This window comes from Arachis hypogaea, chromosome 3 (assembly GCF_003086295.3).
Source record: "Arachis hypogaea cultivar Tifrunner chromosome 3, arahy.Tifrunner.gnm2.J5K5, whole genome shotgun sequence".
NCBI lineage: Eukaryota > Viridiplantae > Streptophyta > Magnoliopsida > Fabales > Fabaceae > Arachis > Arachis hypogaea.
In genome coordinates, this window is record NC_092038.1 from 43,029,696 (window position 1) to 43,050,048 (window position 20,353).

The window sequence follows — 20,353 nt, forward strand, 5'->3', positions numbered from 1 at the left end:
GTTACGTTGAATTCTTTGTTTTCCTTAATTAGGATATGAGCTTTTGTTCAGTTTCGTTGAAAAAATTGCTCATGAAAATGTTTTGATTAATCAAAGGTATTGTTATATCTTTGTTTTTTTTATAGGAATTTTTCAGTTGTATTTTATAGTCACTATAAAAAAAAGTTTAAAATGACATTTATATTACGGCATTTTTTGTAGTTGTCATAAATGATTTAAATTTTGTGGCGGTTTTTTGTAATTCTGGCGGGTTTGAACCGCCATTAACATTAGCTATATTTAAAATGCACAAATCGACCAAACCCTCATTTCAAAAATGCTACCCTATATCACTGTATTCGAGCAAAATGTTGAAACACTACGCGATCTCCTCCTGTGTTCTCCTTCGACGGCAATCTTCTCCGGCAATATCTCTTCCAGCGACGATCTGCTCCAACAGCGATCTCCTCCGACGACGTCTAGTCCAGCGACAATCTCCTCCTGCGACGTCTGCTCCAGCGACGATCTCCCTCCTCCGACGTCTCCTCCAGTGATGATCTCCTCCGGTTTTCTCCTTGTCGTCCTTTGTGTCTTCTCTGTCAAATCTTCAGTGTCTCCCTTTTGTTCTGGATCGACAGGTCAGCTTGCTACTTTTTCACATTCTAGGGTTCAAAAGTACGAATTATTTCTCTGCTTTGCTAGATTTTTTGCTAGTTCGATTGAAACATGAGAGTGCGTGAATACGTGGATATAAATTTCTTGTGATTTTTGTTATTATTCACTTGGTACTGGTTTTTAAGCTTTTTTGAATTTGTTATTATTGGAGAATAGTGAAACTGTGTATTTTGATTTTCTTTTTTTTTTCAATGTGATGTGAGGTTTTGGTAGTGTGTTTGTGTTTTAGCTTGTAAATACTAAGTGGAGTATGTGAGAATGGCGCAAGAAAGTAAAAAAGTTTTGGTGTCACTTATAAACGATGTATTGGATCAGGTAAAGATTGAAGCTTGTAAGCTGGAGCTTGAAGCTTCACTGTTTGTCTTGCGTGCTGTTTTGGATGATATATTATCATTATTTTAAGAAAAGTCTCAAAGAAAAGGAATAAAGGTGATACATATATCATATGCTATGTTTTATCATGGTAGAAATTTTTCAATATCTAGTAATATTGATCTGATTTATATATATAACTTGCATAGTTGGCAACTTATGTATCAGATGAGGTTCCTGAGCTGTTAATAGATGATGTAGGAAGGTTTTGGCAAATAATTACCAGTCTCATGGGTAATTCAATAAGGTAAATCTAAAATTGAAGTATATGGTATATTTGTAAAGCAAGTATGATGAAAAGTGATTATGCAATTGTGTAAAGCAAGTCTTGTACTTTTAATTACATCTAAATAGGTTTAGTTGATTTCATATTTAGGTCTAATGCATCTTTTTTATTTTTGATTTCCAATTTAGTCTAGTTGCCCTTTTTGTTCAAATGTGCTTCTCTTGACTCAGGTCAGATGAAGAAGTTGGTCCATTGTCTCCTTTATTTGTTAGTATTGCTGCTACGGCTTTTCATGCCTTTTGATACTAAAGGTATGTTTTGCTTGTTATAGAAAATGTTTAAAATCTTGTGAATTATGAACTTCTTCTTTTGTTTACTCTTTAATAACATGTTGATGCATTAGCAGAAATCAGAACAAGCCATTAGTTGTTTAAAAGAAGAATAAGATTGAAAGAAACTCTGATGTGAAATAATATTCTATGCATAATTATTGTTATTATAGGGATTAATGATGTGAAATATACGTGAGCTCTCACAATGATGAATGGGGATAGGATATTATTGTTATTACTAAAATAATAATAATAATAATTGTTGTTGTTGTTGTTTTGCTCTCTTTTTAGTTAGTTAATTAATATAATATGAGTTTTATACGAATTTTTCTTATAAATTGTAATTTGACAATAATATTTTGATCTATTTAATTTTTTTTTTTTGTAAAAAAAAATTAATTTGCATATATACAATTACTTGAGAAAAAAAATTCACAAAATTACTATTACGTCTATAAAATTATCATTTGAAAGAGGTAATTATAATTTTTTTTATAGTTTCTTTTAGAATATTATTTAAATATTTGTTTAATTTCTAATTTGTATATACAAGAATAAATTTTATACATATTTGATATATTATATACTCAAAATAATTGTGGTAGGTTGTTGATTCACTCCTAACAGTTTTCTTTCTAGATATAGGTGTGTGGCAACTCTATTAAAATATCAAATTACCATAGCCATGTATTGCTTCAAATAAAACTTAATTAGCCTTCTCCAAGTCAATTATCTGAATCAGGATTATTCCTAGACATCCAAAATTATGCCAGCTCCTTGAACATTGCATTTCTTTGCCAGTTACTCCATAGACTATAGAATTAATAAAAATTATTTTTATCATTCTCGCTCCTCTACTCATTCAAATTTTATTGATTAATTTAATTAGATTTTATTAAAAAAAATTTGTACGTGTAATTTTTTTAATATATATAGTAAACTATATTATAAAATTATTAAAATTTATTTTTTTATTCTTAATTAGTTATTAATATTCAAACAAAAATATATAAAACTTTGATATATGCATATATAAAACTTTGATGATCGAATACTTTCAAATTCAGTTTTTTATCCTTTTTTATTGTGTTCATAATTATATTTTTTATTGTAAGAATTTGATCAAAAGAATGAGATTCCATCACCAACAAAGTTAAGAAGTAAGTTTTCTGGAGCTAGCGAACAACAAAGAAGCATAATCTTGCATGATAAAAATTTCATGTATTAAGAATTTTATATATATATATATAGTAGGATGAATATCGAAAAATGTTATCTTTGATATTTTGTTTTTGAATTATGATTTTTGATTTTCGGAGACCATATATGAATTAAAAATCTTGTTATGATGTTTGATTTAAAGTTATGCCTTTTGGTTATAACGAGATTTTAAAATTTGAGTTCTAAAAATGTCATTTTAAATAAGTAGTTTCAATCTCATTTTAAAAAGTATAAAATTGTCATCATATTTAAGTAAAAACAACGGCTAAAAATTGTCATTTTAAATAAAAACGATGCCATTATATCCTGATAAAAACGGCGGTTAGAAATGCCATTTTAAACGAAAAGGATGCCATTAAACACAGGTAAAAACGACAATTAGAAATGTCATTTTAAACAAAAAGGATGCCATTAAACCCAAATAAAAATGACGGTTAGAAACCGTCATTTTAAACAAAAATGATACCATTAAACTTTGGTAAAAACGGCAGTTAACAACCGCTATTTTAACCGTCACAAAACTTTCGTATTATTCACAGGTAATTATGACGGTTTTTTAAAAACTGCCGTAATAACCAGAATGACGCCCAAAATACCAATGTTTTTTAGTAATAATAGCAGTTCAAATCACCGTAATTTCTAAAAGGAAATGTCATTTTAACTTTTTTTTGTAGTGAGTTGTCTCTTCCTTTAAAGGATGCTGAGAGTAATGAGATTAGAATACAAATGATTTTTAAAATTTTGATGGATAAATAAGACTTGTTATTATCAAGTTTTGTGATTATTTTCATCCAAGTTTAATTTATCTCCGATACGATTGAAAAGTCACTGATAAAAAAGCTAAATTGGTATGACAATCATTGATGGAATGAAATTAGTGACATTAGTGATATTATTAGTATAAAGGTATTCGAATCTTTAAAGATTGATAGAAAAGTAAATAAATTGCTGTTAAGTATGAAAGAGTTCGGGCGTTGAATGTCAATTTTTGAATTCGAACTCTTTTATACTTGACAAATAAACTGGGAAATTAATAATATAGGAAAGTTATCACGTATTCTTGTGTACGATTGCGAAATTTCATGTTTTTGTGTACTATTAAGTTTTCAGTAATATTTTTGTCTTTTAGCGAGCTTTGAAATTACTATATTAACCTTTGAAGTAGATATAAAATTATTCAATTGGTCAGTTAAGAATAGTTCACACTCCAAATATTTATGGCTTAATTAGTGGTCTAATTTTTGACTCAGTCAAAGTGTATAAGAGTAACTAAGTAGGTGATGGAACGGCTCCTCATTTGCAATACACAGTATTTAAAAATATTTTGATTTTTATGTAAATTTAAAAAACAATTATTTTACATATTAATATTATAGAGCAATAACTAAATATGTTAAAAAACTAATGCTGATAAAATTAAACAATTTGTTAATAGGAAGAAAATTAAGTATAATTAGAGTAGATATTTATACAATATACAAAAAAAATTCTATTTAATCTATATTTATAAAATCTTTTAAGTTTATTCTTTATTAATTTATTTAATTTGTATTAATTTTATTTTATTACAAAAATATTCTTGAATAATTATTGGAGATAAAAGATAAAAAAATATAATTATAAAAAAATGGTGTTAAAATTTAAATATGACTATATATATATTTCTCAAAATTATTTTTTCTTTGTACTTTTTTTCTTTATTTGTCTTGTTAGTTTACTATTATGTTATTGTTTTAAATTATAGAGTAAAGTATCGTTTTTTTCCCTAATGTTTGGGGTAAGTTCTAAAGTTGTCCCTAACATTTCAATCGTTCTATTTAAGTTCCTAACATTTTAAAATTGACTCAATGTTGTCCTATCGTTAGGGATCCGTTAACAGAATTGATGGCGGGACAAAATTGAGATGATTTTAAAACGTTAGGGACTTAAATAGGACGAGAACGTTGGGAACAAAAACGATACATAAAAATAAATTTTAATTTAATTTTATCTTTCAATAATATTAATTTTTTACTGTACATAGTATTCAATTATTTTTTAATTACATCTAAGTAATTACACTTAATCACATTATTTTTATTTTAAATAAATTTATTTTTTTATAATTTTAAAGAATTTTGATACATTAAAGACAAAAGATATAATTTATATTTTATTGTATATATATTATTATTTTTTTCTGCAAATTTATATACTAGTCATTTTACAAACATTTCATGATAAGTAAACATCTTTAAAAGTAAAATTATAAAAAAAAGTTAATTTATTTAGAATGAAAGTAATATGATTAAGTGTAATTTATTTAAATGTGATTAAAAAATAATTGAATACTATGTAGAGTAAAAAATTGATATTATTGAAAGATTAAATTAAAATTTATTTCTATGTATCGTTTTTGTCCCCAATATTTTTGTCCTATTTAAGTCCCTAACGTTTCAAAATCGTCTCAATTTTGTCCCGTCGTCAATTCTGTTAACGGATCCCTAACGGCAGGACAACATTGAGTCAATTTTAAAACGTTAGGGATTTAAATAGGACGATTAAAACGTTAGAGACAACTTTAAAACTTTCCCCAAACATTAGAATAACAACAATACTTTAATCTAAATTATAATATGAAATTAAGTGTTGTCTTTTTAAAAAATAATATTTAAACTATATTCTCTTATTAAGTTGTTTTAGTTCTTTTGTATTTTTAAATTTGTTAATTTTTTTATATATTTCTTGTTACTTATTAGTATATCCATATATATGACTATGAGAGATTATAGGGTATCAACAACTTTTAGTATTTTTTATTATTTAATCAGTATAATTATTAAATTATTTTTAATAAATAAATTTTATTAATTTATGTATATAAATTCTAAAAAATATAAATACAAATAATATTAATTTATGTGTGCAAAATTCTAATAAATAAGAGAAGAAATATTCCAATTTTAGTTATTTTATTTATAATTATGCTATTGTATAATGTAACATGGTGATTTTATTAATTATATATAAAATTTTAATATAGGTTATATCTTTTTAATAATTATCAAAATATATTTATAAAATAAATAATATATCTTTAATAATTATTTAAAAACATCTATGCAACAAACATCATAAACATCATATCCATATATATGAGAAATGATAATACCACTCTCAAATTAATAAGTAATAACACTACTTTTTATTTAATTATACTTTTTTATTTTATCTTCTTTTAAATATATGTCCGATAATTATTCAAAAATATTTATATAATAAAATAAAATTAATACAAATTAAATAAATTAATAAATAATAAAATTTTAAAATTTTAAAATATGAATTGAATATATTTTTTGAGAGTTAGATAAAGACCCCTAAAACATTTTTTTTAAAGATGTTTTTCAGTAATTAAAATTTAATATATATAATCAATTAAATTATGTTATTTTTGTCAAAATTAGGCTAGACAAATTGATTCAACCAAAAAAATGGTGAATCAAATCTTGAACTGGTCTAAATTAATATTATTTTTTAATAAAAAATGACTACAATACCCTTATTATAGAGAATGATTAAAATACTCTTATTTTATATATATATATATATATATATATTAATTTTAAAAATTCTAAATCTTAACCCTACAATAGAAAAATAAAGGACTAAAATTTAGGATTTTTAAAATTAATATATATAATAAAAATATTTTAGTTATTTTTTATAATAGGGTATTGTAGTCATTTTCTATAAAAAATAATATTAATTTAGACCAATTCAAAATTTGATTCACCATTTTTCAGTCAAATCAATTTATCTAGCCTAATTTTAACAAAAATAACACCATTTAATCAATTATATGTGTTAAATTTTAATTATTAAAAAACATCTTTATAAAAAGACATTTTCAGCGTCTTTATCTGAATGGCTCCCATATTTTTTTGTACATAGCATGAATATCTATCCTAATTATACTTAATTTTGTCTTTATTAAAAATTCATTTAACTTTATCCGTATTAATTTCTTAATATATTCAATTACTTTTCTGTAATAATATTAAAATGTAAAATAATTATTTTTAAATTTATATGAAAATCAAAATGTTTTTAAAAGTTCTATATTATAATAAAAATGTTGAGCTGTTTCATCATTTATCCGTGTAGCTAATATTTTTTCATAAAAATTTTTTATATCATGGCATCATACAAAATTTCGAGCTAATTTCCATTGAAAACAACAAAAATGTAATTAAAAGGCCTAATATTATATCAGCTTAGCTTACATACAAGTCAGTAAAATATCTTTAAATAGAGTTACTTTTCAACCGGCTTGGACAAGCAATAGAATTTTGAACCATTATAAACTGATCAAAGTATGAATCGGTTGCATACTCAGCATGGATTCTTGCAGGTGCTGTCTACGTTAAGAATTTTCCATCAATCTAAGCCATTTATATTTTTTAAAAGTATATCTAAAAGGTTTAAAATAGTGGAATCAAGTGTTCCGATCAAATACAACGAAACACCTGAACATCTTCCCCATAATATAAAAAGAAATAGAGTGAAATCATCAAGTGTAAAACTTTTCTAAATAAACACCATTCTCTATTTGCTTTTTGAATTTTGATGGTCTCTCTCCTATTTCAAAATACGGATTAGGTGATGACATGACGTGGTTGTCTATAATGATTTTATATTATTTTTAGCTCCCAATTATTATTGTAAAAACTAAACATTTATTGAAACATGATCTTCATTTTCTTATATTACTTTAGAAATCCTCATGTATCGCGAGTCTGTCAACCTTTTCTAATAATTTTACTAACAAAAATATTATTAAAATCTCATCTGATCCGAATTTAATTATTTTAATGCTGTTTTAATTTATCAATCATACTGTTAATTTTGACTATTGTGTGATTATTAAAGATATAATTATTTATATATTTTTATTTATTAATTTAAATTTTAGAATAATGAGTAATTTCATGATAATATGTATTTATTTTATTGGTAGTATTACTTGATGAGTAAATATTACTATCGTGAATACATGCATGATTGATTCATCCACTAGTGAGGTTTCTTATAGGCATAGCACCTCCTAGACTACATCATTCTGCTTAATAAATTGGTTATGTTAGAAAAATAATAACAATGTGTTAATAATCAATAAAATAAAAATTTGACACATCTAAAAATTAAAAATTATATATTCAAATTTTAAAATTACACATAAAAAATTATATTAGTTGATTATTGATTAATTTTTATTATTTCTCCTTATTATACCATTATTTAATATTATACCAGCTGTTCAATAGTATTAATTTTAATTTTAATTTACATACTGTAATGATGTATTATAGAATAAAAAAGCAATTATTAAGAAGCAATAATAATAATAATAATAATAATAATAATAATAATAATAATAATAATAATAATAATAATAATAATAATAATAATAATAATAATAATAAATTGAAAACAACAATGAATTAAAACTACTATTAAAAAAAGGCTATAGTGTATGTAGTGTTTAATATAATAGACCGACACTTTTGTATAGAAAGCGACAGAATACACCTAATTTAGAATATCATATTTTTTTAATGAAAGTTTTATTTATCATATATTAATGAAAGAAATTCGATATAATGTAGCGAAACTTTTGTCGTGCAAAAGTAGTAGTGTAGTTAAATGGGATTAGTTAATGTCTTAATAAATAAAACGCAGTAGGGAGCAAATAAAGCAAAGGAAGCTATAGCACTCTGCACTCGAGATAGCTAACTAGGAAAAAGGATAAATACATATTTAACCAATTTTTTTAGACACGTAGATGGCTAATTAAAATTAATTTTTTTTATAACATTTTGAACATTATAAAAATGAAACACACAAGTAATTAATTTTGTTGAGACATATAAGTTCTTCTTCTGGTAGTCAAAAGAAGAGGATTTATAAATATTTAATAATTTTAGTTAATAATTTATTTGTCTTTATAAAAAATAGTCATTTGTTCTTTATTCCGTTTAGAAAAATTAGAGAACTAACTAAAGTGCCAACTAACTCTAACCAACTATAATGTAAACCGTAACAAAAAATTCTAATAATACAAAAAAACACCTCTAAACCTATAATTAACTCTAAAATAAAAAAAATAAAATAAAATAACCGCACACTCCATCTTTTTTTTATCTTTCACTCTCACTCACATCGTTCATTCTGATGTCTTCCTCTCCCACCATAGCATCTTTCATCGCAATTCACAGCGCTGCCAATCATCGTAATGTCCTCCTTCACAATTCGTCACACCTAGCCACTGCAGCGCCCTCCCTCACTACAAGGTCCTCCCTCACACTTCGCAGTGCCACCAATCGTTGTAGCACTCTCTCCCTCGCGATTTGTCGCATCCAAGACTATCGCAATGCCCTTCCTTGCGATTCGCAGCGCTACCGACCGGTACCGCCGCAACACCCTACCCCTTGCGATTCGTCGCGCCTAGAACCACCTCATTATCCTCTTCCTTGTGATTCACACCGCCGCTGACCACTATAGCATTCTCTTGCAGTGCTTTTCTGTTTTTATTTTTTTGAATTTTTTTTCTTTAACTATTTTTTAGATGTTTCGTTTCAAGTAAATAGATGTTTCTTTTACAGAATTTTTAGATATTTCTTTCCATGATTTTTTATGTGGGTTATTGGATGTGTTAAGTTTTGGGATATTTTATTTTAGGGATGTATTCCTTTTTTTGAATTTTTTAATTATTTTTTCGAAGATTTTTTTTATTAAATGGATGTTTCTTTTTATATAAATGAATGATTTTTTATGTAAATTACTAGATGTTTCTTTTTTAAGTTTTGGAATGTTTCTTTTCGAAAGAGAACGCGACAGCACACATTTTTTAAAATTTAAAAAGTTGACTCAAGTTAACTAATACTCTAGTTGGTTACCTAAAAAAATTGTTATTATTTTTATAACCATTGCTTGCTAATATTCATGACTTATTATTTTTTTGAGCAAGATATAAAATAGGTTAATCTATCAGAAACATTTCTGATTAATTTTTATGAAATTATTATATAAATATTTACTCAAAATGAATTATTTATTCAAATTCATTGTACATCGAAGAAATGAGAAATCTATACGTTTTTAGAAAGAAAAAAAACTATAAGTTTTGGATTTTCTCAGTCAATAATTTTTGTCAGAGTGCTTTTTCAAATCAGAGAACCATGTGATTCACGAAACATAATAAAAAAAAAAAAACTTATTTTCTTCCTTTTATTTTATTTTTTTAATTCAGCAGTAATAATTGATCTTTATAACTTATAATATAAGTCCCCAATATGGCAACACCGCAAGTTGATCCAATCTTAGCTTGACTCTTGAGCCTTATATATTAATTCAAGAAATCCCAAGATTTTCAAGTACAACTTGCATTTCTATATTTATATATACACACACAAAAGCAACCAAAAAATAAAAATAAAAATAGAAATGTCTCTTGTTCGATCAATTCAGGAGAAATTACAACATCAACCACATTCAATAACCCTATCTACCATATGTTTCATAATCATAACGATTTTGTGTATTGTTAAGTTCACAAGAAGAAACAACAAGTTCAATAACCTTCCACCATCTCCACCAAAGTTACCAATAATTGGAAACCTTCATCAACTAGGAACACTTCCACACCAATCCTTAAAGGAACTTGCTAACAAATATGGCCCTCTTTTGTTGCTTCAATTAGGGCAAACTCAAGCCCTAGTTGTCTCTTCAGCGGAACTTGTTGAAGAAATAGCAAAATCACATGATATTGCTTTCTCCAATAGAGCAAACACTAAAGCTGCAAAGATTTTCTTCTATCAATGCAAGGAAGTTGGTTTTGCACCCTATGGAGAAGAGTGGAGAATGAAAAGGAAGCTATGTGTTCTTGAGCTTCTAAGCACAAATAGGGTAAGAGCTATAATGAACAAATACTTTATTTTTACTTAGGTTGCCAAAAATATAATAATTTATCTGTTTTCTTTTTCTTTTAGTTTAAACTTTTGAGATAAATAACTATATAACATATATAATATCAAAATTTTTAAAATTAAAAGATTTATAATTTTAAAGTAAGATGAGTAAAGAAAATAAAATATTTATATAAAATAACAATTCATATATATCTTTTTATTAGTTTAACTCTTTAGGACAAATAACTTTATAATATAGTATTAGAATTTTTATAATAAAAAATATAGAATATAGTCTTTACTGTCTTAATTCTAAAAAAATAATTTTAGCATGTAGACAAATAAAAAGAAAAAAAATATTTATGCAAAATTTATTACAAACACTAATTTAAAAAGAAATTCTTACGTAGGTAAAGAGGCATGTTAGAGATATAATTATTTGTATAATTTATTTTATTCATTTAAACTCTTAAAAAATAACATTTTGATATACATATGTGTATTTTTACAGAATATTCAAAATAAAAAGAGTAAACTTGATTTTATCGTTTAAATTATTGAGAAAAATAATTTTTTGATATACGTATTTGTATCATTATAAAATATGTAAAAATAAAAGAAGTAAACAACATAAGAATAAAAATATGTGGTTGTAAATATTAATTTCTTAACCTCATCAAATATGTGTCCTTGGAATATATATGAGTATTCTTGCATTGGATATACTATATTCAATCTTAGTATTTGTATTTATCCAATATAGGTAAGGTCATTTCAGCCAATTAGAAAAGATGAAGTATCAATGATGATTAACACCATATGTGAAGCTTGTGCAAAAGGATCTATTGTGAATCTATCTAAGATGATTATTACAACCGCAAACAACATATCTTCAAGGTGCATTTTTGGAAGAAGTTCTGATGGTAGAAAAGGCATTGGAGAAGTAGTGAGAAAGATGATGTCACAATTAACAACACTTGGGATTGGAGATTTGTTTCCTTCATTGAATTGGGTTGATGTTCTTACCGGTTTCAACTCAAGATTAAAGGTTACTTTTGCTGAATTAGATGCGTTTCTGGAAGAGGTTATTGAAGAGCATAAGAGAAAGAAAAAGGACAAAAATATTATTAATGATAGTTCTTATGATAATAAAGACTTTGTTGATATATTTCTTCAACTTCAAGAAAAAAACATGCTTGAATTTGAGCTCACCGGAGATACCATCAGAGGAATCCTTATGGTATGATTTTCAACTCTCTCTTACTTTATCATATCTTACTTAAAGTTTAAAGTATATTTTTTGTGTAAATAATATTTAAGTTTTCTACAAGAATTTAATTTATAAAATTATATATATATATATATATATTATTAAAAATAATTAACTTTTTGTATAAATCATCGAAATATATTAATTTAATTGAGTAATTATATAAAATATTTTATATTATCAGTATATTAAAATTAAATTTTTATTTACACATAAAAATTTTTAAAATATTTTTTAATTAATTTCTCTCTCCTAAACCCAACTCATTGGTTCATTAGAATATTATGTTTTATATCTTTTTCTCTTTATCATGTGCATGCTTACATGATTGCATTTCTTTTTCACCCAAATAATAAAATTACGGGTAAAGTATATTTTTTGTCTCTTAAATTTGATAAAAATTTTAAAAATACCCCTAAATTTTATTTTGTTTTAATTTTGTTTCATAAGTTTTCGATTTGCATCAAATATACCTATGACGGTTAATTTTTCAAAAAATTTAAGACTAATTCGACAACAATTTTATAAGAACAACCCTCGACACAAGCAAATCAAGCATAATTTTTATGCATTATTGTTAGATTGGTATTAAAGCCATTGAGGGATATTTGATGCAAATCGAAAACTTTTGGGACAAAATTAAAACAAAATAAAATTTTGGGGTATTTTTAAACTTTGGCCAAACTTCAACGACAAAAAATATACTTTACCCTAAAATTATTCATCATTCTAAAATTATTTCTTGCTTTTTCCAAATTAAAGTATATTAAAATTTTTGAGCATTTATAATATAGACTAATTATTATGATGCATATTAAAAAAAATTCTAAAATTGTAGGACATGTTTGTGGGAGGGAGTGACACAGTTTCAACAACTCTTGAATGGGCTTTTTCCGAACTTGCTAAGAACCCAAAATGCATGAAGAAAGCCCAAGAAGAGGTAAGAAGAATTGTGGATGGAAAATCCAAGATAGAGGAAAACCATCTAAACCAAATGAATTACATGAAATGTGTACTCAAAGAAACCCTAAGATAGCAGCCGAGGCTTGGGTTGGATGGTCACTTTGTGTGCCTCCCATAGAGCTGCACCGGGTTCAAGTCCTCATGGAGGAATATAGAACCATTTAAGTGTACTCCCATGTAGTGTGTGTGAGTGTGTTGTGTGGGTGTGTAATACATAGGTGTATGGATGTAATGCCTAGGATTGGGGTTGTCCAATCCACTTGACCAAAAAAAAAAAAAAAAAAAGAAACCCTAAGATTACATCCACCAGTTCCACTTTTGGTCCCTAGAGAAACATCAACAAGTGTGAAACTCAATGGCTACAACATTCCCAACAAAACAACCGTGTATGTGAATTCATATGCAATTCATAGGGACCCTAAATTATGGGAAAATGCTGAAGAGTTTATTCCTGAAAGATTTGAAGGTAATAATGATGATCAACAAGTTGATTATAAGGTAATAGATTTTCAATTAATCCCATTTGGTATTGGAAGAAGGGGTTGTCCTGGAGTTTCATTTGGGATTGCATCAGCTGAATATTTGATGGCTAATCTTTTATATTGGTTTGATTGGAAGGTTCCTAATAATAATAGTAATGGTGATGATGATTTTGAAATGGACATGAGTGAGTTAAGTGGAATGACAGTCACCAAGAAACAACCACTTTATCTTCAGCCAATACTTTACTCATTTCATTCTAAATCTTGATATGGAGAGTGGACTAGCTACTAGCTAGTATTAATTTAAAAGAAAAAGATAAATAAATTCTTGATTTCTTAATTTAAAGATACATGAGTTTTTGACTAATTAAAAATACAAAAACATTTTTCACGTTTTAAAATACAAGATATTTAAAATAGATCTTTTGATGGACTTATTTAGATGTCTCGTTTTTTAAAAAGTAAATAACGTTTTTTGTATTTTTAATTAGTCAAAAACTTATTTGACTTCGAGATAAAAGATCAATGGTTTATTTATCGTTTTCTCTTAGTTCAAATATAAGGTAAAAGAAAAAAAAATGTAATCACCTAATATTTTTATCTTGATATATTGTATGGTGTTACTTTTTTTTTTTCCCTTCTCATATTGTCTCTGTTCTACTTTTTTTTATTTTAAATAATTATTTTGTTAATAAATGTTATAATTATAAACAATTAATGTATTTAGGCTCGATCCTAGTTCGATCTTGTGATACGTACCTTGATGAACTTTGTAATTGCAATTTGAGCTTTGAAGTCCATTTTCTGCCATGAATATTGGTCTTGATGAATTTCAAGATAAATTGGAAGGAAATTAAAGTGCATATTATTGCAAATGCAAAAATGTTATTTACTAATAGTACAATAATTATAAAAGGCAATTATGTTGTTTATTTATACTAAATAAATTTTTGTAAATATATAAAAAATATTTATTTATTTATTTTACTAACCTAAAATTACTTTGTTTTAATAATAAAATTTTAAAATTTTATTTTTTGAAAAATTAAATAAACTAATTCAATTCTATCCAAACCATTTGAATTGGATTAAATTTAAAAATAAAATTAATCTGCTCTAAGCAATAAATTATATATTGTTTTAAATTGGATTAATATTTTTTTTAAATTGATCTAAACCGCGCCGCAAATATATTGTTTATTATACACGTTTATTAAATATAAGGATAAATTAATTAATAAACATGTATCGTTACCAAATAATGACCTCTCTGATCAAACAAATCTTCCCTAGATTCTCTTGCCCAATTATATTACTAATCTACCCCAATAACAACTAAGGCCCGGTTATGTTCAGTGTATGACCATGCGCAACCATTACAAAAATTCATTCCCATTGTTAATATTCAATAATATAATAACGTGGTCTTCTCTACAATCCATTAATAAATCTATCTTGTCTCTTTCGAATATTTTATTTCATTTCTTTTAAGAGAAATTGTATTATATCCAACATAATTTAATGGTAAAATATTAAGGTTTCTTTCGTGAACGTGTTACAAACTTATTAAGAATTGACTTGTTCAGAGTAGTTGAAAAATCACGACAAATATAAGAATAAAGAATTAAAAATATAATTATTTACTCATTTTTCTTATCAATTTAATTTTTTAAAATAAATATTTTTTATAACCTAAAATCAGAATTCAAACAAAAGAAACGGAAGAGCAAAACAAATAAACCTACATAAAATTTACCAAATAAAAAAAGAGACATCCTCAGCTTAACTAAATTTTTAGGACAAATAATTTCTATGCTGAACCTCATGTAACAAATTTAAAATATACGATTCTTTTTTTATATAATATTTCTCGTAAATGTATTCATATTTTTCTGCTCTCAAAAGCAGCAAGAATTTAAAATTTCTGTGGTTGCAAAAGTGTTTTTTCCCATGCGCTTCCACCTTCAACTATTAATTGCTAATACTTATGAATTTTAATTTAGTTAATATGTGTCATAAAATTCCATTTGATTAGTGAATACATCTACCTAAAATATATAGATACAATGATATATGTTTATCATGTAATTGTTGAGCGACAAATTTTTTAATAATACGGTGCCATACAAATTGATACAAAATACACAAAATTTTAGTATATTTTGATAAATTGGAACACAAAAATTAAAATGAGATATATCTTTTTGATAATTTTAATTTATTCTCATTTTATTTTCTTATTTTTCAAGTTTGTCATTCTATTTTCTTCTCGTTCACACCCTTCTTATCTCTTCTTCCCACCATTCTTTCCCATCTCCTTTCACTGCCAACCAAACTTCCTCTATCGAAGAAGACACAAAAGACATTGGAGTGAATCTGCAGCTACATCACTGATGATACGATTAGTATTAGGCTAGTTTAATTAAAAATTATATTATAAATAAAAATATAATGTAATAATGTAAGATAGGCATAATGTAATAGGAATTTTTTTTTTGCCCTAATTCTAGAAATTTTTCTCCTATTCTTTCTGATTATCTCTAATTCTCTCTATTATTAATACAAATTCGTATCGATTGCCTTCTAAATTGTCATAGCATCTCCACCTCCCCTTCTTAATCATTTTTGTTATTTGGCCTTCTTTATTTTGTCTTCTCTTTTTTGTTTCTACTTCTGTCTTATTTTAGATCTATATTGTTAATTTTTGTATAGAACCTCCACTATTATGTTTCATTTCCATCTCTATTCTTTTTTTTCTGTCCCTTTCTCGATTTTTTTATTTTTTAAATAAAGTTTTATTTTTTCTTTTTTTATTAATCTTTGGTTTTTTTAATATTATTGAATTTTTTGTTGATATTATTATAATTTTTTGATATCTGGATTATTACATTTTGGTTATGAATAGTGGTAGAAGAGAAAAGTAGGTAGTGGTAGATGAAAAGTTTGCATAGTAATAAGGGTAGATGATCAGGGCATTATAGATTTTTTAGAATCTTATGTACTTTATATATTTGTTTTATCTCACACTATACGCCAATCAAACAAAAAATTAAAAAATATAAAATTTAAGTTTTAATAGATTTATTATATATTTATTAAAATAAAAAAAATTTATACTAATAATGATTTTATTATGTACTTTTAAAATATATATTAGCTAAACTCAATACTTATTATTACATATTACAAGAGGTATATATTATTAAAATTTTTCGTTGACTTTTTTTGCTACTGTTTCTCGTTGACTTGCTTCAAGTGTTCAAGCAATATGGGTGTCTATCTATAAATAAATAAATATATGAGAACTCCAAGAAACCCAAACTAAACAGCAATGAATTTTCTACTAAAACAATCGGCTTATTATTATGAGCCAAATCCAACTCTTTGCTTAACAATTTTTGGGTTCATAAGCATCTTTCTAGTGCTTAAGATCACAAGAAGAAATTACAAGCCAAATAATAATAAAAATCTTCCACCATCACCACCAAAGCTTCCCTTCATTGGAAACCTTCATCAATTTGGAACACTGCCACACCGATCCTTCCATGAACTCTCAAACAAGCATGGCCCTCTCATGTTCCTTCAATTGGGACAAACACCAGCCATTGTGGTTTCTTCGGCCGAGGTGGCCGAAGAAATCATCAAGAAACATGATATTGCTTTCTCCAACAAGCCCCAAACAACATCTGGAAAAATCATTCTCTATGGATGCTCCGATGTCGTTTTCGCACCCTATGGCGAAGAATGGAGACAAAAAAGAAAAATTTGTGTTCTCGAACTTTTAAGCCTCAAAAGAGTGAAGTCTTTTAAATACATTCGTGAAGAAGAGATTATGGAATTGGTTGGTACCTATGATTTACAAATACTTTTAATATATGTTATTCATGCTTTGGATTTGCATTTATATATTTTTTTAGTTATTACTTTTTGATAAGATTTTTTTTATTATATATTACTCAGTCTAGAAATTTAATTTTTGCCGAGTATCTTGTATGCTAGGACTAATTATATTTAAAAAATTTAAGATGAAAAACTAAAATTTAATTTTGTCCATAATAGTTAATATTCTCTACTTATTCAATAACTTTTTATATATTTATTTTTATGTTTGAGATTTAATAATTTATGTATACTTTTATATCAATTTAAATTTTTGTAAAATTAGTTTTATAATATAATATTAAAATTTCTATTACAAAAAAATTTAGAATTCGATCTTAATATATTGAAAAATTTTTTAGCATAAAACATATTGTATCTAATACTGGTTATATAGGTTGATACCATACGTGCAAGGAAAGGATTTTCTATAAATATTAGTGAGTTGATAATTGCAACATCAAACAACATAGTGTCAAGATGTGTTCTTGGACAAAAGTATGATAATCCAGATGGTAGTGGCAGCTTTGGAGAGCTTGGAAGGAAGATGATGAGAGAATTGGCTGCTTTTAGTGTGGGAGATTTCTTCCCTTTCTTGGGTTGGCTTGATTTTCTCACTGGCCAAATACAAGAATTCAAGGCCACTTTTCATGCATTAGATGCTTTCTTTGATAAGGTGATTGAAGAACATAGGAGGAAAATGATGAAGAAAGAGGATGTTAAAAAGGGTCAATTAGACAAGATGGATTTTGTTGATATACTACTCCAAGTTCAAAAAGATGGTGTGCATGACTTTCAACTCACCAATGATAATCTCAAAGCAATCTTAGTGGTTAGTTTCTCTCAATTGCTTCTTTATACAATATAATATATAAAGAGGAGTGATAGGACCAGTACTTTTGTTCAATTTTGACCAATACTTAACCATTAAAAAGAAATTAAATGATTCTACACCATTAGATGCAATCTCCACTATTAAAAACATCATTGATGGCTAATTGATGATTAAAAATTACAAAATCTGCTAATCCCCTAAACTTTCTCATATATAAATATTAAAATAAATAATATTTTATATATTTAAATTTTGAATTTTATTATAATTTATATATATTTATTTAATTATTATTGAGTTAATAATCATACCAATAACTCATCATTAAACCAGTGGTTCAATACCTCAATAACTTGATTGGGTCACTAAAATTTAAAATTATCATGAAATCATTTTTCTTAAAAATTTAAGCTGATAGAAAAAGATATATAAATAGTTATGTTTCTAATACACTCATTTACATAAGTGTCTTTTTTGCGTTTGTATAAATTTTTATATAATTTTTTTTTAATAATTTATGTTATGCTATTTTTTTTTTGAATTGAAGTTCAACGAAAATTGAACTCTAAACTTTTTAGTCATAAAAATTCTGATAAAATATCATAAAATCACTTCTCTCAATAACTAAATAAATAAATAAAAACACATAAATAATTATATCTCTCCTAAAAGTTATGAACACTAACTAGCAAAACATTAATCAATTATTTTGCGTTTTTGTAATTTCATGAAGGACATGTTTGCTGGAGCGAGTGACACTACTTCAACACTTTTGGAATGGACATTAGCAGAACTGATTAAGAATCCAAACACCATGAAGAAAGTTCAAGAAGAAGTAAGAAAAGTTGTTGGGTGCAAATCAAAAATAGATGAAATTGATGTTAATCAAATGGAGTACCTAAAATGTGTAATAAAAGAGACTTTAAGGTTGCATCCACCAGCTCCTTTCTTAACACCTAGAGAAACCCTAAGTGATGTGAAGCTAAAAGGGTTTGATATTCCATCAAAAACAAGAGTATTTATAAATGCATGGGCAATTCAAAGGGACCCAAAAATTTGGAAGAACCCTGAAGAGTTCATTCCTGAAAGATTTGAGGAAAACCAAGTTGATTTTCTAAGACAAGATTTTCATTATGTCCCCTTTGGTTTTGGAAGGAGAGGATGTGCTGGAATTTCATTGGCACTTGCTTCTACTGAAGTCATTCTTGCTAATCTCCTATATTGGTTTAATTGGAAACTACCTAATAATAGTGTAGGTGTGACTATGAAAGATATTGACATGAGTGAGACTTATGGGCTCACTGTAACCAAGAAAGTGCCACTATATCTTGAACCTACATTATACATTATACAATAAGAGATAAACTTGCCTAGGTAACTAGTTAATGTGATGTGAATGTTATTAGCAAGTTAATGATTGAAATTAAAGATTGATGAAATATATATGAAGTGTGTTAGTTGGGTGTGCTAGGTTTGGTTTTCTTCTTGTACAAGCATATATATAATTGATGAGATCATTTTGAGTATTATTTCTGAATTTATTTTGTAGAAATAGCATCTTAAAAAAAACTAAAGTATATTTTTTGTCTTTAAAATTTGTCAAAAATTTAAAAAATATCTCTAAATTTTATTTTGTTTTAATTTTGTTCCTGAAATTTTCGATTTGCATCAAATATATCTTTGACAGCTAAATTTTTAAAAAGTTTAACACTAATTCAGTAATAATGCATAACAACTATGTCTGATTTAATTTGCTTGTATTAAAAATTGTTTTTGTAAAATTATTACTAAATTAATCCTAAATTTTTTTAAAAATTAACCATCGATGCAATTCAAAAATCTTTAGAATAAAATTTAAAATTATTTTTAATAAATTTTAAGAATAAAAAATATATTTTATAACTATAGATGAGAGTTGCCATTTGGTACCAAATATTAAATAAGATTTGACAAGTAGCTAGGAAAGGTACATCAAATTCTCATATTAGCTATCTCGAGAACTGTTGAACTTTCTTCTGTTTAAACAAATGAAATTATGATTCTCTTATATATATATGATATTAAGCACTCATTATATGTATAAAAATTTGAGTTTTGAGACCATTAAATACCTCAAGTGGTAAATGGATATATAGCTTAATGTGTAATCCTTCTTGGATGAAACTTCTCA

The 20,353-nt window shown here is 25.8% G+C and overlaps 1 protein-coding gene and 1 pseudogene across 1 annotated transcript; both read left to right on the forward strand.

Annotated features, from left to right (window-relative positions):
- The first annotated feature begins 10,162 nt into the window (after positions 1–10,162).
- Positions 10,163–13,843, forward strand: LOC112790429 (cytochrome P450 71A1-like; annotated as a pseudogene).
- Positions 13,844–16,739: 2,896 nt separating this feature from the next.
- LOC112790430 (phenylacetaldehyde oxime monooxygenase CYP71AN24) lies at positions 16,740–19,712 on the forward strand. Its single transcript, XM_025832836.3, has 3 exons — positions 16,740–17,310; positions 17,746–18,180; positions 18,917–19,712. The coding sequence occupies exons 1-3, from the start codon at positions 16,801–16,803 to the stop codon at positions 19,538–19,540; spliced, it is 1,569 nt and encodes a 522-aa protein (XP_025688621.1). The 5' UTR covers positions 16,740–16,800; the 3' UTR covers positions 19,541–19,712.
- Positions 19,713–20,353: the final 641 nt, after the last annotated feature.